Source organism: Chaetodon auriga, chromosome 5, assembly GCF_051107435.1.
Source record: "Chaetodon auriga isolate fChaAug3 chromosome 5, fChaAug3.hap1, whole genome shotgun sequence".
Taxonomy (NCBI): domain Eukaryota; kingdom Metazoa; phylum Chordata; class Actinopteri; order Chaetodontiformes; family Chaetodontidae; genus Chaetodon; species Chaetodon auriga.
This window is the reverse complement of record NC_135078.1, coordinates 19,394,380-19,408,252: the sequence shown is the minus strand read 5'-3', so window position 1 is coordinate 19,408,252 and position 13,873 is coordinate 19,394,380. Positions and strand designations below refer to the sequence as shown.

Here is a 13,873-nt window from a genome sequence, read left to right as displayed (position 1 = left end):
TGTGTGTGTGTGTGTGCGTGTTGGGAGGGTGGGATAGCCATGGTTCACTTGCATGAAAGATTTAAAAGTAGCCACTGAGCCAAAGTTCTGTAATTACAGACATTAATTCAGCATTCTTAACAAGCAACGCCTGCATTGCTCTGAAATTGCTTGTGATAAGTTGAACTTTTGAAAGCTCGAATATCCTGCTGATTGCTCTGTTTCTATTCTTGTGGGAGTCACCTTATCAATACATGACTAGTAGAGTCTATTTAAAGGTCCTTGTGGATACTGGTATTGTTTTTCACCACGTCTGCCTTTTACTCAGTCAAGGAGAGGAGTGTGTGTGTGCGTGTGTGGGTGAAGCTGAGGTGGCACCGGCCTCTTATTTACCATTTTGTTTGGTGGTTGGCTTGTGTGTGTATGTGTGTGTGTGAGTGTGTGTGTGTGTGTTAGCGATGCTGAGGCAGTGCAATTGTTTCAGCTGGTAGGCATTCTTTGGAACAGGTTATAAATAGCATCAGTTTTCTATTCTTATCCCGCTCGCCGGCGCCTCTTTGATGCTTCTCTGAAGATGACTAAAAAGAAATAATCCTTTTTCTGACTTGCGCTCACAACTGAGAGGAGGCAGAGAGAAATGAGAAGGATATTGGAGAGACGGGGATGGAAACATCAAAAGAAAGGGAGATGGTTGATAAGACAAAATATAGGATGACATGGCTGGTCCCATTACGTGAGCTCTGAGGATGACGGCAAAAAACTCAACAGGGTGTAGGAAGGAGTAGGAGAGGAAATGAGGTGGTGCGGCTGTGGGAAAAACAGATTAAGCAGATTAAAACATGAAACAGATTTGAAATGAAACTGGCAGACACGGGCAGATTTTGAAAAAGGAAGACATGGTGGAGAAAAAGAGGGAAGAGTAAACCAGGAAAGGGGGAAGTGTGAAACCTGGCCAATTGTTGATAGATCTGTAAAGAGGTGTAAAGCTGAAAAGAGGATAAATGTTCCAAAAATTAACAAAGGAGAAGAGAAAGTAAGAGATGTAAAGACTAAGGTGGGTCAGGGGTCATGCACGGAGCTCATTGATATTCACTGTCTTGCTCAAGGACACGTCGGCATCAGATTATCCCTCTGAAGGGTGGACCCCTGACTCACTGTCACCATGCCATGATAACCACTGAAAACACATATATCAAACGAGATACATACAATAAGCGCTAATTTGGCAACAATAGGCCACGTTTATCAGCTCGCTGTTAAAATAATGCATGCATGAATATATATGCGGCCATTTGTTAGAATGACACTTGGAATCATTGTTATGGGAGTCAGAGGTTTGCGTTAACTCTCCTCACTTCATCATCGTACTGTCTTTAAAAAAAAAAACGCAAGGGCAATAAAAAGAGCGGTATCTGATTTTTTGTTATCCTGTATACTTAAATTCAGTTGAAGAGAGATCAGGATGGCACAAAAGACACAGACACACAAACACATGTAAAAGGTTTGGTTTGAAAAATGCACAGAGCATGAAATCAGTGAGGTTCCTGTAAGTCTTGAGACTGATTTACAGAGACCTTTCCAAGGATTAGGAATAGATTTCCCCCCATTTGTTTTTAAATCTATGAATTATTTGATTTTCTTGGTGGAGTAAAGTCCAACTCAACATCTGGAGCATGTGGCTGGAGACACTGTCCACACTCTGATATTGAGAATTGTTAATCAGCTGGTTGAGTTGCTTCTGTCCTGGTTTCTGATGCGATCAAAATGTCCTGAGGGGAACAAGTTTGGCATTATTACATTGAATTCAGTTTACTTCATTTCACCAAGATAAAAACTGAAACCAAAAACAAACAATTAAAACATGTCAAACAGAAACAATCTACACATCATGCTCGTGGTTTCATCTATTTGAGTGGATTAAACCGCCTAAACCGCAGGCGTCTGCACGACCTTCCTATGTGGCTGTGATCTGTGAAACTGACCGCTACATTTAGCAAGCACATAATGTTCTCTGCGTTTGTATGACGCCATCATCATCGTCATTGTGTGAGTGTACAAATGTGGTGGATAAACATCTTTTCCTGTAGGATGTAGAATCCATTGCTCATTGCATCATACGGTTAAGACATCAGGAAGATGAAAGAGAGTCCGCGGCAAGCACACACAGACAGAAACACACTAATTTGTGCCAAAAACATGCAAATAAGCCAAAAAACAGACCTCTCACATTAACTCACAGGTTCAAACTCTGTTTTCTTCACACACAGTCTCTCCTCTCTCTGCCGTGGATTGTTTGTTTGTCTGCCGCAAAATTTTGAACATCCTGCGGCATAAAGATAAGACAGCTGCTTCGATGCACCCACCATGTGCACACACTCCTAACAGCAGTGTCGCAGCCACAGTCATACCATCATCATCGTCACACTTTCTCTCTCCTGCCTTCCTGTGACTTACTGCTCAGCTGTTCACAGAGCGAGAGTGCTGAAGCTCCATTATAATGAAAACTGGTTCTGCTCCATATATTGATAATTTATGGCTCTACCACTAAGCTTATTAGGCTGTGTGGCCAGCCATAAACGCGGGTGCACATGACATGTTTTATATCATGTGTGTTAATTTGTGCATGCCTTTGTGCCCATATATGTGTGTATGTCAGCATCTCTGCACCATTGCAGGTGATGATAAGGTAATTGGTTTGTCTTCTTCCACACTGGGACAAGGTCACAGTCACCGCTGAGTGCTGCTCACATGGATGTGAAGGATTATAGGTTTTATATATAAATGATTTAAGCAATAAGATTCAAAGTGGAAGTGCTTTTTCATAAAAAATGATTGAAACGTTATATGACTATACATTAGTAGATTCAATTTATACTGACATCCATCCATTTGAAACATGTGCATGTACAGTAAATAAAAACATTGACAGATGTCAATATTTACTGAGGAAATGAGCGCTGATCACTTGTAAGTAATGTAAGCAGACATAGTTAATTAGCACTTGTAGTTGCTGCTCTGTGGTACTTGTCTAAAACAAAACTCACAAAGTGCTTCATAATTGAATTCACAATTAAAGGCACAAGAACAACATAGAGTTAAACTAGAATAACAACAAAACCCAAGACTAAGAATCTTACTTGCAGCTCTGTGAAGCTGCGCTAAATGCTAACATCAGTGTGCTAACGTGCTGACACACTGATGTTTAGCAGGTATAATATGTACCATGTTCATCACCTTAGTTTAGTGTTTTAGCATGCTAACATTTGCTAATTATCGGCAAACACAAAGTACAGCTGAGGCTCATTGGAATGTCGTTAGTGTTGGAGGAATTTTTTGAGACATATGTGACTTAAAGCCACAAATATGAACCTCATGGTGGCTTCAAATCAGATCACCAGAGTCAGTAGGATTCATCCTCTGGGGGAAATGAATGTCAAGTTCCATGTCAATCCATTCAATCCATACATCCATTTTTTTCATTTGATACTTCTGCTTTATTATTTAGATAGTGACAGCTGCACAGAGACGAGAAAGGGCCATGGGAGAGAGAGGCGGTGGCATACAGAGCCCAGACTGCAATCACATCTGGCCTGCTGTAGTGAGGATTCAGCCTTAATACATGGCGCCCCCCCAACAAAGTGGTCAATAAGTATAGGAATATTTGCCCTCTTTTTTCTGGCTGTAGTGCACTGATGATAAAGGAAGTAAGTCTTTACATATGCCAAGTCTGTAGCTCCAGGCAAGAGTCCGTTGCTGTTGTGGGTCAGTGGTTGGAGAGGTTAAACCCAACTTACTGTGTTATGCAGCTCTCAAGATCAATATTACACTGGAGCCGTGTGGGTTTGATATATGACACTGTGCCTTGTCTCTTCTGCACAGTGCTTCTCTATATTTTCTCTTCACATATGAAACAAAGACAGCCTGGATTTACAAATCAAACGTCGACTCATGATAAATAATGTGGTGGTGGGAGGCTATTACAGAGGTGGTGTTGAGGTCAAGCACCTCTTTAGGGAGGTTTCTCTCTTTAATATAAGTTGGATGTTTTCCATAATTCAGCTCCAGGACTGGAAGTGTCTGATCCTCTGCTTCTCTTGTCCGATCTTGAAGTCAGTGCAGTGTCAGAGGATCACTTGTATTTGCATCCTGACTCTGTAACTGATTTTTAAAGTCTGTTTGATGATATTACTATACCCTACTTTTTCTTCAAGCAGTCTAATCATTAAAATGGCCAAAAACAACCTTTTAAAACCAACTGACCGGCTGATGAGTCATTATAAACTCATGCTGTGCAGCCAAATATGGCACAAACCCAACTTTATTGTGAATTCTAGCAGAGCTCCAAGGTAGTTTAGTAAATATTTATGGTTGAATTTTGTAGAAAAGTGTATAAAATGATAGACGCCTAGAATATTTCCATTTGCTGTGACGGGGAAGCTGCAGTCATGGAGTCTTCGGTTTGACTGGATGTTAAAGGAACAGAGATAATAATGTGTGTGTGACGTGCCGAAAAAATGTGTTTCTGCATCCTGAGAAATAGAAAGAGCAGAAAGGTTTTAACTCACTTCTTATCTCCGGCTGTGATCCTCTGCATTGCTTTTCCCACACCCCACATCCAGCACATTGATTTGTCTCTGTTGTATCCTGGTCAAGGGTTAGGATCGATCCATTCATTGACTTGGGGCTTGAGTTTTGGGTGGTGACTGCAAACTGGCTTTAGAAGTATTGGTATTGTTAATAACAGGAGGACAATGTTGTCACTTGCACAAAAGACTGCTTACACATGCATCCTAATTGGCAAATAAATCGGCAAATTGGTCCACTAGCATCTTAAATCTCCATTTCCCTGAAGAGGACCTACAGAGACAACAGAGAAAAGCCATGAATTAGTGTCGCATTTGTCTTTAAGGCAGCCGCTAGGTTTTTAAATTGGTTTGTGTGGAGGTAAAGAGGGGCATATCATTATCTTGAAGGTCCCACTCCTCTCGGTCTCTGTGTCTCCTCTCCTGCACTCCCTCCCCGTGTGTGCAGATAAAGAGTGTGTGTTGCTTTCTTCACACAGGGATCGCAGGAATTTAACGCTCTTTCTCCTCACAGCGTTTCAGCTCAGCCAATTAGGTATGCCGTGTCATGAAATGAATTGCGCCGAAGTCGATAAGGACCAGTCATAATTGAGCTGGCATGCATATTAATTAAACAACAAGCGGTGTTTAACTGGGCCATGGCACCCAGGGTCCTAGTGCTTGGCTTGTAGTGGTCACAGAGTCATGATCAGAACTAATCAGTCACCTGCTTTAGACTGCAGCTAATGACTGTTAGTACGGTTACGTCTGTGAATCGTTTCATCAGTCTGAAAGAACAGTGCTCTCATTTAACATATACTGTCATATACGATCGTTGCATTGGAGTTAGAAAGCTAAGCATCCATTTTTCTGAAAGATGAATTGTTGGTGTAAAACCCAGGCGGCTGTCGAACACGTTTTGAAAGTATTTCCATAATCCTCACACTATGTCCATCTGGGCTCTTTCGTCAGCTGCATGATAAAATGTTGATATTGAACTTATCAGTAAAATATCTCATTTGTTTTTTGGCTAAATATCTGATTTTCCAAAACTACCGGCTTGTAGTCACTACATCTTTATTAAACTTAACCTTTGGTTACTGTTATGTTTGGAGGTGGCGATCTGGTTTGATAGAGAAAAAGTCCACAGTGACTTGAGGCACAACATTAACCAAAGTGCTTTCCTAAATACTACTCATACGACAATAACCCCACTCAGTCATCACTTATGACCCCCTGAAAGTGCCCAGCAGTGCCCGTCTCTGCAGAGATTCTGCCCTCTGCCTGTGTTTTCCAGCCCGTCCTCACCCATCCTGGTAGAGACCAAAAACAGAGCTAAAGAGAGTCAATATCACACTTCCTATTCGTCTGTTGTCACATGGCTTTTGTGATTTCTTCAGTTGGACAAAATGGGGTTTTGTTAGATCATGAGTCTTTAGTAATTATAGTCCACATTGTGGCTTTATGCACTTTGGAGGCCAAAACTTTCCTTTTTTTATTTGTAGGAATAAAAAATTGAATGTATGCATGTTTTTATACTCCACATACTGATGCTTTTCCATTTTTTCCTCCTAGTTTTTGTTTGCTGAACTCAGCCAGCTTGAAGGAGCTTGCTTTATCGAGAAAAAATGGTAGAGCATGGATAGACACACTCGGACATACACGTCAAAGTGCACTTTGCTTCAGCTAAACTGAAAACACGCTACACTAAGGCTCTATTTAAAGTGTGTGTGTGTGTGTGTGTGTTAGTGTGTGTGTGTGTGTGTGTGTGTGTTGAAGCGAGGCAGCGAGAAGAGCACTTTGCCGTCATTAGGTGAGATCATGTAGAGACAGGATGACCGGGTTAATTTTTAATGTCCAGCCTTTGGATATATAAAATATGTATTCAGCCCTTGTTGGACATGACATAGACTCTTTATATCTCTCTTCCTCCCTGTGTTGCTCGTCTTAGTCAATCTCTCTTTTATCCACTCTTTTTTTAGCTCTGTCTTTGCTTCCTCTCTCTCTCAGCCTCTCGGCATGTTTGGCCTTGGTTCACTCTCTGTCTGGTCTGTTTCTCTCTCTTCTTTCCTGGCGTCAGTCCGTCTCTCTTCTCCCCACAAGCGTCTGCCCTGAGAACCACGCAGAGGAAAGGTGTTGTTTGATGATCCGGCGAGCGACGGCTCGCAGCGTGGCTGTTTTCATTCCGTTTTTTATTTTTCTTCTCCCTCGGTGTGTGTCTCTGTCTGTTTGCTCTTCAGATTTAACAGCTTAGTAACACTGTTGTCATGGATCAGCCCAAAGTCCTACAGAGATGTAGACAGACAAACACACAAACACACACAAATGCTGACTTTTTACTGAACTCACACTCACACACACACACACACACACACACACGACAGGCAGCATGGAGACAATTACAGCTAAACCCGCAGGGACACACACCTGATTTATAGCTTACTCGAATGATGTAACAGTAAACCTGAATCAGCCAATAGGGACATGTCAGAGATCACTGACTGACTGTTGCTGTGTTGATGTAACAAAGGTCACGGGGGACATCCACCTAATTCATAAAATTACATGTTAGTTTCGTTCCCCAGCCCAGCTCCTAAGACATACCTCAGCTCCAAATCACACATTATTTTCATGTGTAGAAATAGACAACAAGACATGATTTAATTGTCATTAAGATAGCTTAACGTTAGCCCCGCTGACTCGCTGGTCTCGGCCTCACAGTGAACCAGGTGATTCCTGAATCTAAGCTAATGTTAGCAAACGAGCTAAGAGGAGACAACATTAAAGCAAGAGAGCTATGGAGTTACTGGGAGTGGCTCTCTGGTTTAACCGCCTCCCACACCTCCAGCTTCTGCGCTATGCTAGCTGACACATTCGGCCGCTTCCGGCAAGACAGCGAACAGGCTGACCCCCAACTTACTGAAGTGACGGAGCATTACTGTGATTAGTCACAGTAATGACATTGTAAAGTGTATTCCCTATTCTTTAGTGAAAAACAAGTGATCACATTACTGTAGCCTGCCTGATGCGTTACTGCCCAGCACAGAAAAACACAGCATCTTGCTGATATGGTAACTATGCTATTCTGTTTGTGTCTGGCAGATTACAGCGAAAATGTCTAAATAACTGGGAATGATGGTTAATTAAATATTGATATGATAATGTGTGCTGAGCAGTGTGTTTGTGTGTGGTTAGCCTATATATGAACTCCTTCTGTGTATTGTGTATAGTGTACTTGTTTTATTTTTAATTCCTCTTCATTGTTCGGTGCTTTGACCTGAAATTGCTGGCTGCTTTACACAAGCGAGTCCTTTTTCCATTTACTGAATGACGTTTTATTGGTGTGTAACATAAAGCTGCTGTGCTCCTGTGGGTATTGTGGACAGTCAAGCACACAGCCGCTGGGCTCCCTGTCTACTCACTGTGCTGTCTCTGTTTTTATTATTTTTGAGTTGTTGCTGTGACATTTATAGAAATTATCTCGCTTTGTGGCCGTTCTGCCAAAATGTACAGTATACAGCAATTACTGCACAGAACAGATTGTTTACTGAGAAATTGAGAATGACTCACCAAGAAATGCATTTAAAAGGTTGCCTTGGCAAGAGCGGTGTTTACCAAACACAACATATGCACAGGAATTCATGTTTGTAAGATGACTGAAAACAAGAGGTGACTGCCTCGGGCCACAGTTCTAAGTAATCCAAGGTGCTCAAGTCAGAATCAGCATCATCCTGCAGCCACGATGGACTCTTTTAAAGCGTTTAGATGCTGTGTGAGTTGTACCTCTAGTTATATACTATTTTTGCAAGCTAATTGCATGACAGCTTAGCCTCGAAAGGAAGCTATTTTAAGAAAATGTTCTTCTTTCTCCCTTCTGCCATCAAGGCACATGTAATATTCAACACAAAGGAAAACAGTTGGTTTTTAAGAGTTGCAGGAGATCACTTAGAGACAAGAAAGACTTGGAGGAGAGAAGACAGCGAGGAAAGACTTCGACAATTAGGCTGCATTGACTTGAAGCATCTTTATCAAATGTAGGCCCATGAAGATCAGAGCGTGGACAGGAAGTTCAGACACTGCTGGTGGAGGAGAAAAGCCAGCAAGTGGAAGGTGGAAAATCTCAGTTTAATCTCCCCAAACATCCCAAACATCATGGAGGTGATGGGGGAGGTGCAAGATGCTCAATAGTAGGTCAATAAGATATAATGACAGGGTTTCAATGCAGCATCCAATGAGGACCGTCTGGGAGAATGACCCAGAGGTGGTGACATAGGAATTTGTGAATGAAGAGATGCAGAAGTGATGGAGAAAGCTGAAAAGGACACTGTCCACGCTTGAACGTTCATGATGATGAGTGTGCGCCTGAGCGTGCTGGACATCCGAGGTTCCAGACCTTTAGTTTGACAAACTGCCTGCCCAGACGGGAGTGCTGGAAATGTCCTTCTGCTCCGACTGCTCAACTGCACAGTCAGCTGCTGTCAATCACTTACACCATGGTGCGTACCAGCTCCAAATGCCTGCACACAGAATTAGTAATCAAAACTACTGACCTGGGTTAATGCCCTTAGCTTGCTTGCTGAAGATGACCACAGCATACCAACCACTGCTGATGTGGCATCCTTTTGACAGATGAGAGACCAATAGGCCACATTCTCAATCGTTTTCAACTCAGAGTAAACAAAATGGAAGTGAGCAAAGTTAGCAGAAAATAAGGAGCACCTTGAGTACCAAAGAAATGTGTAAAATGCTTTATAGTCAATAAAAATAACCATGACAGGTGGCTCCTGCAGTTAAAACTCTGTAAAGGACAAACGAGCCATGATAAAACTTTGTTAGTGCATTCATACACGTGAATACATAAAACAAGTGATTTTGATTTCATGGTGTAATGACTGATTGTGTGGACTGGCAGCTGGACATAAATCTGTTTACACAGTCACATTGCGGGGACTGGCCTTTCTTATGGGGACAAAACGCAAGACTTTGCTTCAGCTAAACTGAAAACATGGTACACTAAGACTATTTAAAGTGTGCGTGTGTGCGTGTGTGCGTGCGTGCGTGCGTGCGTGCGTGTGTGTTGATGTGGTTGTTTGTGTCATGTGTCTCCAGTGGTGAATAAATCACAACAAGGGCAAACAGCCGATGTCCTACTGAATCAATCAGTCCTGCTTAACTGAGCACAGAAGCCACCTCTGTCAGCAGGTTATGGAACAGCTATAGGGCACATGTTCGCACACACACACACACACACACACACACACACACACACACACATAAACGCATGATTGTCATGCATATAATGTGACAAAATGGCAATCAACAGAATATTGACAGCTTTTGACATTAGGTTAGGACCGTGTGAATGGAAATAGCCTCGCATGCAGCACACATGCATACACACACTCTAGCATGAGAACGTGAGTGTGCGTCCATATGTGATGAGTAGATATTGATGGAGCAGGTAATAAATGTAGAGTAATTATTGATCTCTCTGTGTCTGAGCTGTGTTTATGAACTGCACATGGACTGTATTTACTGACATGTCAAGAAGCTGGAATATGACCAAAGCCATATATTGTCACCAAGAGACCTCAAAGTCGCTGACATACAGTATTTCTGTCCATTAACAGGTTTTACTCTTATAAAACTACGTGTGCATCACAGAAATATTACCCAAGAGGGGGCTGTTTGTTGTGGTTATGGCACAGTGATGCCGCTGGAGTCAGATGCAGCTGGGAGGTTTATGGGATTTATCAGCACGGATGGAAAGATAGCTCAGATGTAAGTACAGGATGCTGACTGATCACAGAATAACTTACTGGATTTAAAATTTATGTGTTTAATGTCTTTACAGAGAGACACCAAAGGCCAGTTCCTGCTGGACCATGTGTGCAACCACTACAACCTACTTGAGAAAGACTACTTTGGTATTCGATATGTGGACCCCGAGAAACAGAGGGTAACTATCACACACACACGTGCAGAACAGTCAAATCAGTTCAATCTTTCAATCATTTATTCGACGCATGGATGAGTTGTTCAGCCTGTAAAATGTGTATAAAAATTGATGCAGTTGCAAATCCTCACATTTAAGAAGCTGGAATCAGCGATTGTTTGGTTAATTGAACAGTTAACACCAGCGTAGTGTTTCCTTCTGTAGGCCTGTGCCCCTCTGTGCATTTTGTATTATGCCTTTACGCTGCTTTGCCTCTGAAGCAGAATCTGCTTATAGGCATATTTATTATATATTTACTATTCATACAAATTTTATCCAATCGAAAGTAAGTATATGGCAGCATGTCATCACAGCAGAAGAACCAAAATAAAGAAAGTGATGATCACACCTACTACCAGGAAACGGCTGCTCTGAGTCAGCATGGCCAAAGTGGGATTGTTGGATATTAATCAGAAGGCAGTCGGTACATTATATTACAAGTTCAAGTGACAAATAATAACAAGCTAAGTCTCCATATTTCAAACAGCCCACACACAGAAGAGACCAGATGCCTGGTCTCAACAGAAGCTCAGCCGGCCTCTAGCTGCATTTAAAATGCAAAATGGAAAAGTAATAATAACAAGCAACTACCAGCAAGAGGTGTTACAGCACAAAAGGCACAAGTACAATAAGAAAACCCTTCAATAGAATAAAGTATCTGAAATCAGAGGCGAGACTAATTGAAACTACTGCAAGTTGCTGAAGCATCTGTGGTACTGGGTTACTTGTTTTATCTTACACCCACTTTATGTTGTAGTAGATATGTGAAATCCCAAATGGGTCAAAGTGATGGAGGGCAAGTCCTTCAAATTCCTTCATAATGCATAGTACAGGGAAGTCACCACTTGTCCCTCATGAGCACCGCTGAGAGGCCCTCCATCAAGGCCCTTCATCCCTAACTGTTCCAGTGGAGCTGGAGCAGCACAGACTGTGGTACTGGGAGGCTTCCAGCTGAGCATGGTACTACAAAAAATAGAAAACAAAACTTCATTGATCCTTTACTTTTTCAGGTGTTGCTCATTACAAGAGCATTGTACACTGTATGTACTATAAGTACAAATGTCAAGTCTAGTCAGCAGGTCGGAATGGTTTTTTCTCTTGTATATTTATCTTTTAACGGGAACACAACACGATGATGCATTTTCTGATGTGACTTAAAATTAGTTTTTCATGCACTGACGTTGCCTCACATTGCTGAGTTCAGGCATGTGTCATTCAATTATTCATCAAAAACGCGAAGAGATTTTTGGAAAACTCGTGAAACTGTAATTGCATCATGTTTTTTTTAACTGACGTCAGTATCCTTATTTTAGAGTAACACTTGTCCTTTCTCTCTCTCTCTCTCTCTCTCTCTCTCTCTCTCTCTCTCTCTCTCTCTCTCTCTCTCTCCCTCCCTCTCTCTCTCTCTCTCTCTCTCTCTCTCTCTCAGCACTGGCTGGAGCCCAACAAGCCTGTAGTGAGGCAGATGAAGTGTAAGTGTCACTTCTGCTCCCTTTGTGTTTTTCTCTATGTCTTGCATCAGCGAGTGTGTACACACAATGAGCAAAGTGTGAAAGCATGAGTGTGTGTGTGTGTGTGTGTGTGTGTGTGTGTGTGTGTGTGTGTGTGTGTGCGTGCATACTCGTGTGTGCACGTTCTTGTGCGCATATTTGTGTGTGCATGGGTTTGTTAGTGCCTTGCATGCAGGCCTGCATATCTCTCTGGAGAGCCGCTTTGGTGTGAGGGGTCAAGCTCTACAACAAATAGACAGCAGCACAGGGACTCATACACACTAACAGGTTTATGGCAGCACACACACAGCAGTGTTAAAGGCAGTGGATATTCAAATAATGTAAACATGTAACCTAGTGCATGAAAAATTCTTTATGTGTGGTGGAAAACAGAAAGAAAGAAATATGAATATATTCGTTTTTCATAATGGACACATAGCATTTAGAAAATATACTCACATACACACTTCAGGGGCCTTATCGCTCTCCCCAGGACACAATGCTCACATAACCATTTGACATGAGTAGTGACAGAGCCAGACAATGTCGGACCACAGGGAGAGACCACAGGGAGACAAACAGAGACACAATAAAGACAGACAAAGTGACATGAGCAGAGTTTCTCAGACAAACAACAAACTGCCGGAGGGACGAGTGGCCCGAACGGGAAATAAACTAACACACAAGTGAAATGCACAGACACGGCCGAGGAGCACGAGCTGAAGACAGAGAACTCAATTGTCAAACAAGTAACCAGGCTGCCTGTTCCCTTGTTAAAGCCACCTGACTCTTCTTCATTGGTTTATTTTAGGTAGGTGGTGGGAGCCGGGCCTGGCGTCCTCATGCATCTCTCTCACAGGTTGGCATTTGTTGTCAGTTTGTTTGGGTTAATATGTACATGCTGACAAAAATAAACAAAATCTACTTGAGGGATACACGTAAACTCATTGTCTGTTGATCATTGTCGCAGCTTTCTGCTACTCTGCAGCACACAAGCTTTCTTGCATTTGGTTTTTCCTTTTTCTCTAGATGTTAACTTTCAATAGACTCATGTTAGATAAGGCTCAGCACTTACATATTTTACTGAATGATAGTGGAGTAAAAGTATATCGTAGCATAAAGTCGACAATCTCAAACCTGAACTTAAGTAAATGTGCTTCGTTACATCCCACCACTGCCAATCAGCAAGAAATTGACAACCATTTCACTGTCAAGTATTGAAGTGTTACAGCACTTGCATCAGCAGACCAGTGTGTAAAATCCTGTTGCAGTGGATTGTGAGAGGCACTTTATTTCTAGAAGCAAATGTTTTATTGTCTTCCTAGAAAGAAGTAAATGAGGGAAGATAATTTCTGCCTTTGTTTCATAAAAAATTAAAACAAATTTCGCTTTGTTGGCCACAGGGGTTTGTTTTGGAGATAAAATCAAGGAGCAAACATTTTTCGTGGAATCCTGTTTCTGTCTAGTTTAGAAACGCTGCCTTGGTCTTTCATCCTGCTGAGTGTGATGTCCATATACATTTGGCCAATCACCTGTGTTATCAGCAAAAACGTGTGTCTGAAGTTCGCCCACCCTTTTAATGACTGTCCTGTTCTTTCTGTACCGCTATAAATTAATAAAGGAGCTATTAGCGGCGCATTCTGCTTCATCAGAACATGTGCGAGAAGACAGGAGGGGGGAGGATGAGGAGATGAGTGAAAATTAGAATGAGAGATGGAGGAAGGGAGAAGGAGGGGAAAAGAGTGATTAAGGGGAAATGTGTAGGGGGGGCTAATTCAGCAGGGAGAGGGAGGAGACAGTGATAGATAATGTAGCTAAAGAAAGAAGTCAGAAATGGGGAGAAAAGA

At 42.1% G+C, this 13,873-nt stretch overlaps 1 protein-coding gene across 5 annotated transcripts in view; it reads left to right on the top strand.

The window, feature by feature from the left end:
- Nucleotides 1-13,873, top strand: part of frmd3 (FERM domain containing 3) — a 54,071-nt gene that overhangs the window by 4,917 nt on the left and 35,281 nt on the right. For 3 of the 5 annotated variants that reach the window (XM_076729968.1, XM_076729969.1, XM_076729967.1), the window contains exons 2-4: nucleotides 10,396-10,500; nucleotides 11,966-12,008; nucleotides 12,838-12,885. In XM_076729968.1, the coding sequence (XP_076586083.1) occupies nucleotides 10,396-10,500; nucleotides 11,966-12,008; nucleotides 12,838-12,885 (196 nt within the window). The remainder of the gene's footprint in view (nucleotides 1-10,395; nucleotides 10,501-11,965; nucleotides 12,009-12,837; nucleotides 12,886-13,873) is intronic. The other 2 variants (XM_076729970.1, XM_076729971.1) reach the window with 1 other exon arrangement.